This window comes from Colobus angolensis, unplaced genomic scaffold, assembly GCF_000951035.1.
Source record: "Colobus angolensis palliatus isolate OR3802 unplaced genomic scaffold, Cang.pa_1.0 Scaffold58, whole genome shotgun sequence".
NCBI lineage: Eukaryota > Metazoa > Chordata > Mammalia > Primates > Cercopithecidae > Colobus > Colobus angolensis.
The window spans coordinates 13,505,712-13,515,507 of record NW_012119376.1 but is presented as its reverse complement, the minus strand read 5'-3'; the positions used below and the strand labels follow the sequence as shown (position 1 = coordinate 13,515,507).

General features: G+C 36.7%; 1 protein-coding gene across 1 annotated transcript in view; it reads left to right on the top strand.

Annotated features, from left to right (window-relative positions):
• Nucleotides 1-9,796, top strand: part of ENPP1 (ectonucleotide pyrophosphatase/phosphodiesterase 1) — an 82,972-nt gene that overhangs the window by 69,538 nt on the left and 3,638 nt on the right. The window contains exons 21-26 of the mRNA XM_011962184.1: nt 792-843; nt 2,115-2,269; nt 4,520-4,649; nt 5,743-5,823; nt 6,984-7,116; nt 8,907-9,069. Coding sequence (XP_011817574.1) covers nt 792-843; nt 2,115-2,269; nt 4,520-4,649; nt 5,743-5,823; nt 6,984-7,116; nt 8,907-9,069 — 714 coding nt within the window. The remainder of the gene's footprint in view (nt 1-791; nt 844-2,114; nt 2,270-4,519; nt 4,650-5,742; nt 5,824-6,983; nt 7,117-8,906; nt 9,070-9,796) is intronic.

The following is a 9,796-nucleotide window of genomic DNA, read 5'->3' as shown; positions in this document are numbered from 1 at the left end:
CTACTGCACTCCAGCATGGGCGACAGACTGAGACTCCATCTCAAAAAAAAAAAAAGTGTATCAAAATATTATTGATATTTATTTTGATATATATCAAAAATATACATATATACACTATGTGTATGTGTATATATACTATATATGTGTATATATAGCAATTTGGAGAGTAGTTTATTTTATGCTTTACATTTTGTTTTAGACTTGAGTTAGACTAGAAGAAAGACTTGGGGTACCTAGATAAGAATTACAAAGCAGCAATCATATTCTTATTTTTTAATTACTGGCATAATGCTTATACTAAGAATTTTATCTTTTGCAACTGTCATTCCTCTCCTCTGTCCTCTTCATCAAAAAAGTAACTTCTGTCCAGGCATGGTGTACCACACCTGTAATCCCAGTACTTGGGGAGGCCGAGGTGAGAGGGTTGCTTGAGACCAGGAGTTCAAGACCAGACTGGGCAACATAGTGAGACCCCATCTGTACAAAAAGCTAAAAAAATTACCTGGGCATGGTGGCATATGCCTGGAGTCCCATTTACTTGGGAACCTAGGTGGGAGGATTGCTTGAGCCCAGTAGGCCGAGGCTGCAGTGAGTCATGATTGCACCACTGCATGCCAGCCTGGGTGAAAGAGCAAGACTCTTGCCTTTAAAGAGAAAAAAAAAAAAATCCACTCATACAAGACTATTGTATCTTTGTTCTCTGTAGGGATAATCAATCTATAGCGGTTCTGTGTTACAAAAATTAAAACATGTCTCTCAGTCCTTAAAAATAGTTTTATAACCTTTTTTAGATTTTGCCAATTGAGGATTTTCAGACACAGTTTAATCTGACCGTGGCAGAAGGTAAGGCATGCTACCCTCAAGCTTGGAATGTGAAACAGTTTTCTCATCAGTGTGAAATGCAGAGAACTGGTTTGGGGACATTATTTGAGAATAACCAATAAAATAAAGAGAGTTCTGGAGGACCACCTGATGAAACATAGAGGTTTCTTTGCTTGACAGTTTAGACTGTTAGACATAAGGAAAGAAGAGATATTTTGCAGTGGATATTGTATGTAACATATTTAGTGGAAGCTGAATCACACTTTATGAACACGATGGAGGTGTTCTGAAATTTTTGACGATTTCTATAGGTTGATAGTAGAGACTCAGGTTCCCATTTAAAATACCTAAGTTTCTATCTCACCTGGTTCTTAGTTAATCATACAAGGTTATATATTGATTTATTGATCTAAAGCTATTTCTTCATCACTTTTGACCAAAAATCAAGGATATACAGACAACTGATGAAATTTTTCAATTATGACTTGAATGTTTGGAGTCACTATAATACACTCTCTCATCCTTAAGTTACCTGGCACACATTTTTTTTTTTCTTTCTACTAGAATAAAGAGGTAAATTCTGTGTTAACTCTGATATGAGCTTGTCTCTGTAAAATCCCTAGGATATCTTCAAGGTGGCAAAGTATTGTAGTGAATGGTGCACTTTCAGAATGGAGTAGATCCAAGTTTGAATATGAGCTTAGGTACTATATGTTCATGGAAAGAGTATTCCCTATCAGCTGCTGTTTCCTCATCTGTAAAATGGGCATATAACCTTAATTCATATGGAAATGTAAACATTAGTTATATGATATGTAGCAAGCACTTGACATTTGGAAAAAGGGCAATAAATAATATCTATATTGTTATTGTTTTATTTAGTTTAATCTCATAGTTTCAATTCTGAACTTTTGCTTTCCAAGTACACATATCATTACAAAAATTTGCTTTCTGGAGTGTGTCCTAAAGAATAAGTAATTAAAATAATGCTTAAGGATTTTTGATAATATAACTTTGAATTAACTGGAATATTTAGCAATTTCATGTAGTGTCCTCATGATATCTTGATATTACATTGATTTCAGAATCTTTATAGGCAAAAATTACAGTGAATCTCACTTGTCTTCTTAAGTGTTTATGCTTCTACCCTTTGTAATCAGTTTTTTTTAATAGTTAAAAGTAAATCTTCAATATGGTTAAGTAGAAGAAAGGATTAGATGAGGGTATCACACTATATATTATCATATAATGCACACTAACTGAATTTATTTATTTATATCCTGTGACCCAAGAGAAGAATATTAAGCATGAAACTTTACCCTATGGAAGACCCAGAGTTCTCCAGAAGAAAAACACCATCTGTCTTCTTTCCCAGCACCAGTTTATGAGTGGATACAGCCAAGACATCTTAATGCCCCTTTGGACATCCTATACCGTGGACAGAAATGCAAGTATTTGTCGCCTCTTTATGTGTGGCTATTTCAAATTAATGATTAAGCAGAACATTGAATGCATAGTTTCTCACTGTTCACCTTGGCTTTATACTCAGTTCCTGCATTAGAGGAACACTGAACAGGGAGTCAGAAAAATTCAGTTCCAGTTCAAGCTGTGCCACTGAGCAACTGCATGACTTTGAGAATTCAGACCAAATTTCTTCTGTGAAATGAGGGTTGTGCAGTAAAGAATTCTCTTTTGGGCTGGGCGCAGTGGCTCATGCTTGTAATCCCAGCAATTTGGGAGGCCGAGGCAAGTGGATCACGAGGTCGGGAGATCGAGACCATCCTGGCTAACACGGTGAAACCCTGTCTCTACTAAAAATACAGAAAAATTAGCCGGGCATGGTGGCGGGCGCCTGTAGTCCCAGCTACTCGGGAGGCTGAGGCAGGAGACTCCAGCCTGGACTACAGAGTGAGACTCCATCTCAAAAAAAAAAAAAAAAAGAAAAAGAAAAAAGAAAAGAATTCTCTTTTCCCTCCCTGACCCCAGTTTTAATATTTTATGATTCCAATTTATAACTGCAGGAAATCAGCCTTAGGATCAGTCACAGTTACCCATTTCTAAATACATGGCTGTGTGAGGACAAGTATTTCCCTCAGCCGTCCAAATCTAAGGGAGCCCTCACTGTTTGGCAAAGCCATTAAAGCTCAGTAACATCATTGCATGTACCATCTATAGGAAGACACAAGCCCAAACCAGGGAGAGACCAGAATCCTGCCCACCACCAACACCAGAGGAGTTAGGCCTTGAAAAGAGTGAGGGCAAATATCCCAGAATAAACGTAGCCTTCCCCCTCACTCATGGCCCCCTGGGTGCTCTGGTAGAAGAAGGAATGGTGAAGGAGATGGTGCTGGAAAGAGAGAAGGGGGAAGATGAGATTTTGGTCTTACATGGAATTGAAATTTTAAACTGGGATGAAACTGAAAGTGACTGGCAAGGTACAGGATGCCCTAAGGGAATGACAAAGGGATTTGAGAGGGCATAGTGGAGGGCAGCAATTTGATTTAAAAAATAAAATCATTTTTACTAATCAGTGAGATGGCCAAATAAAAAGATAGGGAAATGTCTGTTTATATATAATTTCTATGTTCCAAATATATAATACACACATATATTTATATAAAGTTTCTTGAACTTTGATTTTAAAAATTTTTCAAGACTGTCTTCAAACATCAAACACTTAAAAAAATTTTTGACTTTGTGATTGATCAGTCTACACCAATTTTTATAAGCATCCCATCCTATTTATTAATATTTATACCTTAATTATGGTGTTCCTTGATTCCATTTTCAGTTTTCTTATATAATTAAAATGCATGCCTTTACAGTCATTGTGATGCTTGTGACAGGTTTTTGCGTTGCTGTTCAGTGACTCTCCTCCCTTACTCCAGCGACTTTTGGCAGTGTAGTTGGCTATGGAAGATAGACTCAGATCTCTAAAAATCAGCATTTTACTATATAAAACCTTAAAATTGGCCAGGCGTGGTGGCTTACACCTGTAATCCCAGCACTTCGGGAGGCCGAGGAGGGCGAGTCACGAGGTCAGGAGATCGAGACCATCCTGGCTAACACGGTGAAACCCGGTCTCTACTAAAAATACAAAAAATTAGCCAGGTGTGGTGGGTCACACCTGTAATCCCAGCACTTTGTGGGCACTGCGGCAGGTGGATCACCTGAGGTCAGGAGCTCAAGACCAGCCTTGCCAACATGGTGAAACCCCATCTCTACTAAAAACACAAAAATTAGCTGGGTGTGGTGGCAAATGCCTATAGTCCCAGCTACTCGGGAGGCTGAGGCAGGAGAATCGCTTGTACCTGGGGAGCAGAGTTGCAGTGAGCCGAGATTGCGCCACTGCATTCTAGCCTGGGTGACAGAGAGAGACTCCATCTTAAAAAATAAATAAATAAAAGTTTAAAATTGTAGATAAAAACATTCTAAACATTATTTCATATTAGCATAGCAGAATCTGAAAATATTTGCACAAATATGACAATTAGTATCTTTAATATTTTAAAGCATTTTTACACTTTAGTTAGAAAAAAAGATGAATATACTAGTAGGAAAATGGGAAAATAGACAAGGACATGAGCTGACAGCTAGAGCTTCATAATTTTATGATGTAGTTCACCTTTAAATATTAATAAAGCAGTTTTCTTCTCTGTGCCTGATATCTGAGAGTTCTTTTCATTTCGTTCTTCAGGACAGTTTCTCTACGGAAGACTTTTCCAACTGTCTGTACCAGGACTTTAGAATTTCTCTTAGTCCTGTCCATAAATGTTCATTTTATAAAAATAACACCAAAGTGAGTTACGGGTTCCTCTCCCCACCACGTAAGTTTCTTCCTCTCCTGACCTTCCCTTTTCTTATCCTCTTCTCGTTTTTGTTTTCTTTCTTGTTTACAAATCCTACCATACATTATTTATTGGTGAAAAATTGTGGATTTGGTCTAGAACTACCAAGGGAAAAATTTTAATCATCTAAAACTTGAATTTTATAAAATTTTCTTTCTGTTGGGGGGGAAGTTGATTTAGTGCAGATGTGGTAAGCAGCACACTTCATGGTTCCTTTCTGCATTTCTTTCAAACAGAATTTGAGAAATACTGTGAAGTTGGAATATATATATATATATATATATCAAGTTGGAAGAATGTATCAGGGTTCTTAGGAAGGAGATCTAACTTTGTTGTTTAAAAAGAAAATGCGATTGTCAGAGAAGTAGGTAAAGGTAGAGGCTTAAATATTCTTACTTTTTCACTGATCCAGAACCTCTAGGGAATGGCTTTTTTGAAGCTAAGTATACTATTTTTTGAAATGGCAAATTTGTATGTTGATGAGAAGCCATTTTGCGGCCAGCCTTAAACGGCAAAAATCGAAACCTGCAGGTGCTCAACTACCATCAGCATCCAGTTCAGTTCCCAGAGTGTGTGTCTGAAGTCAGAACTTGGCTATTGCATTATAAAAATAGACCAGGTCCAAGCCTCAAATTCATACAGAGAAGCCTTGTATGGCATTTCGAGACAGACATCCTGTGATGTTTTTTCTGGGTAGCAGGTGTTGTTTTGGAGCCAGATGTTCTCTTTTTTCTTTTCACTGTGAAAAAGTGTAAGGAAAGAAGATTGTCAACACAATTCCTTTTAGCTGAAATAAGGTCAATAAAGTTTGAATACGTTTAATTTGGGGCTCTTGTTATTAAAGTTTATGTTTCTTTGACATGCTCATCTTGAAAAGACTTAAATATTTTATTTTTGTAAAGGACTTGACCAAACACATTACATTTTCCCTTGACCCAGTACTTGGGAAAGTTTTTCAGGTTTAAGATGGTACTCAGCTAGTTTTTAAAAATGCTCGCCTCTGCCATGAGAAACTATAATTTCTTATGTTATTTGTGAAGAATGAAAAACTTGTCCTCTTTTCTCTTTGTAGAACTAAATAAAAATTCAAGTGGAATATATTCTGAAGCTTTGCTTACTACAAATATAGTGCCAATGTACCAGAGTTTTCAAGGTAAAAAAATGTTAACTCTATATTTGATCATTTTAATTAATTTCTGCACATATAGGCATAATTCATATGTAGTAGGACTTATGGTCTAGATTAAATGAATTAATACCAAATACATTCTTAAAGGTTTAACTATGAGCATACTAGTACACAAAAATTCTACAAATATGAGAATTATCATATATTCCATTATCCATTCTGCTTTGTATTTAATTGTTTGCAAACATTTTTGGTGAGAAAGTATATGATGCGCTTCCTAAAGTTATTCAGCTAATACAGTCTGCTATCGCTTATATTAACTTTCATTCGGCTTCCTTATTTAACTTTTTGGAAGTTCTTGATAATTGTCTGTGCTTTCAAATGAATAGATTTTACATCATCATTAACTTGCAGCATTTGACTTTTACAGGAATAAAAATATAGTTATATTGATGTATAGAATATCAAAATATAAGCATAAAGGGAGTTTTTACTCTAATATATATCTAGAATACTTGTGAATATTTCAAAGTTAATATTCAGATATTAATAGGAAATCTGAATAATATGCCTTGTTTGTGTTTGCAATGTTGCTATGCTTGATGATGACATATGATCACAATTTGAACATGATGTACTTGTTCAGTGATACCTCAAATAGAGTTGGGTTCAGCTTTTGTCTGTGAGTCCTTTCAAAGGTCAAGGCTGAACAACGAAGTTTTGACCTCACACGAAGATTGGAGCCAAGGCTGGGTGTGGTGACTCATGCTTGCAGTCCCAGCACTTTGGGGAGGCCAACTCAGAAGGACTGCTTGGGGCCAGGAGTTCAAGATCAGCCTGGAAAACAGTGAGACCCAGTCTCTAGTCTCTACAAAGAATGTTAATTAACTGGGCATGGTGATGTGCACCTGCAGTCCTAGCTATTCTAGAGACTGAGGCAGGAGCATCTCTTGACCCCAAGAGTTTGAGTCTGCAGTGACCTATTATTATGCCACTGCACTCCATCCTGGGTGATATGGTAAGACCCTGTCCCCAAACAAAAAACAAAACAAAGACTGAAGCCAAACTTGACTTTATCTTTATTTACTATAAATGCTAATTTTGAATCATGGTGTTAGTTTATTTCACATGACAACATGGTACCTTGTTCTTTTGAAACTACACTGTCTTCTATCTCGTTTCAGTTATATGGCGCTACTTTCATGACACCCTACTGCGAAAGTATGCTGAAGAAAGAAATGGTGTCAATGTCGTCAGTGGTCCTGTGTTTGACTTTGATTATGATGGACGTTATGATTCCTTAGAGATTCTGAGGCAGTAAGAACATATTTCATTACTCTTAAAAATAGGAACCAAATGGGATTACCATCCAGTTGAGTCAACAGAACCTTTTTTATCCAGTGTCATATGTTTGTGTATGACATTTCTGACTACACAGGAATCCTTTTGAAATATCTGATCAATTTTGGCGTTTTGTTCAACATTCAGTAAAATATTTTTTAGGTAAAAGAAGTAGTGTTTCTCACCCATTCAGTTCAGTTGAGTAATTTTTGAGCTCAGTTTAAATGTTGAACTCATTTAAGATCTCTGTGTGGCTAATTGTTAAGGTATGATCTTAATATATTGTCATTCAGAAGATGAAGAACTCTATGGTGTGGCTACAGATATCCTGAGTCTAGGAATGAATAGGGTTATAAAGCTGTAGTGCTTGGGAGTCTGGTGGCCTTGGGTGAATGTTACAGCTTTTACCCAAGTCTGGCTGGAAGGGCATGATAAAAAGCAACCGTCTGAAGGAAACCATCAGTGGCGCTTTTTTTAAAAAAAGAGATGGAGAGAACATTTTGGAAACTGGTTGATCATTATTAAAACAATAATTTCAGTAGTTTGGGAAAGAATTTCGCTGTTAAGTCCGTAGGAAAAAGCCTGAGATTCCACTGAGATTCATCCCCTCTCAGAACTTTCCTACTCTCCCAGGCTGACTTAGATTATATGTGACTTACAAAATACACCGGAGAGCACATCAATTTTTAAAGTTACAGTTTTTTACTTTCCCTTGAGGCATAAAGCTGCCTTAGAAACTGTAGCACTAGAGAGGATAAAGAAGAGAACTGCATATGCTTCCTACCCACGGCTTCACCCAGAGCCCTCTGTTTAAATAGTTTTATAGATTATGATTCTACATAAGGTCATATTTGAAAACAATGATTCCACTACCTTAAGTTTTGAAAGATGTTAAAAAAACAAACAGCCTTAAAACAAAAAAGAAATAGGAGAATGACTATGAGGTAAAGATGTTTGGGACATCTTTGATAATATACTGCAGTTTAAAAGATTAAGTTATTAAGATAAGGAGGAAAATCCAGTTAGAACAAACAATTCATGACAACATGTCCTCTCTGAAGGGGCTGAAATAAAAAATTCCTAACCAGTTCTTTCTCTGCCCACTATTTGTCTATAATGGCCTAGAAGTTAAAACTATCGGTAATGGTTTATACTCTTGGTCGTAGGTGTTTAAAAATGATATTTTCTTGGCCGGGCGCGGTGGCTCAAGCCTGTAATCCCAGCACTTTGGGAGGCCGAGACGGGCGGATCACGAGGTCAGGAGATCGAGACCATCCTGGCTAACACGGTGAAACCCCGTCTCTACCAAAAAATACAAAAAACTAGCCAGCTACTCGGGAGGCTGAGGCAGGAGAATGGCGTGAACCTGGGAGGCGGAGCTTGCAGTGAGCTGAGGTCTGGCCACTGCACTCCAGCCCGGGCCACAGAGTGAGACTCCGTCTCAAAAAAAAAAAAAAAAAAAAAAAAATGATATTTTCTTTTCTTTAGTGTTGCAATTTCAGTGTCTTTAAGTAGAACTAAAAGAATTCCAAAAGTCAATAAATTTCTACAGAAAACAAAAATTATTTGGACTGTGTTTATCTGCCTGTCTTCTAATTATTACTCTGAATCTGGCAGAATATGTTGAGGCATTGTGATTACTAGCTTCTTATATTTAATTATTTGTTTGAATTTGATTTTTATATGTATTAAAAGCATGCTCTACTGAAATAGTCATCAAAAGGAAGTTATTTCTTTCTTAAAATGAATATTGGCATATTTTACAGAAAAAGAAGAGTCATCCGTAATCAAGAAATTTTGATTCCAACTCACTTCTTTATTGTGCTAACAAGCTGTAAAGATGCATCTCAGACTCCTTTGCACTGTGAAAACTTAGACACCTTAGCTTTCATTTTGCCTCACAGGACTGATAACAGTGAGAGCTGTGTTGTAAGTAGCTTTTGTATATTTACTTTGCATGTTGAAAATCTAGACATACGCATATTTGTTTGTGTCATACATCTGACATTACAGTGAGAGAAAGCACAACTCTTGAGTATACATGGACTTTGAAATTACAGGATGCTTTTAAATTTGATCTTTTAAGATGACGTATCTTTGGGGAAGACTACCCTTGTCTGCTTTTATTTTTCATTTTCTTTTTTTTTTAGAGAGAGGGTCTTGCTCTGTTGCCCAAGCAGGTCTTGAACTCCTGGCCTCAAATAATCCTCCTGCCTTGGCCTCCCAAAGTGCTGAGATTGCAGGCATGAGTCACCCTGCCTGGCCCCTTTGTCTGGTAAAGATACTAAAAATCAGATCAGGATCAAACTTTGTATGGCTTAACCACTAAAGTCTAGGTTTATCTGAAGTATGGATTTTCTCTTATTTCAAAACTGGATTTATAATTTCAAAGTGTCAGCACTGTTATAAATTAGTCTTAAAGTTGTTAGACAACATTTCAAATTTTCTATGTATCACTTAATTATAAAAAATATTTTCCTTTCTTATCCTGTTGTCATACCAGTGTGTTTGGGAATAATTGTTTTATATTATCTTATTTGCTCAGAATTTAAAAAATCTACATTGTAGATTGGGACATCATGACTGCGTAACATTTTAGCTTTTTTTTTTTTTTGAGGCAGAGTCTCGCTTTGGTGCGCAGGCTGGAGTGCAGTGG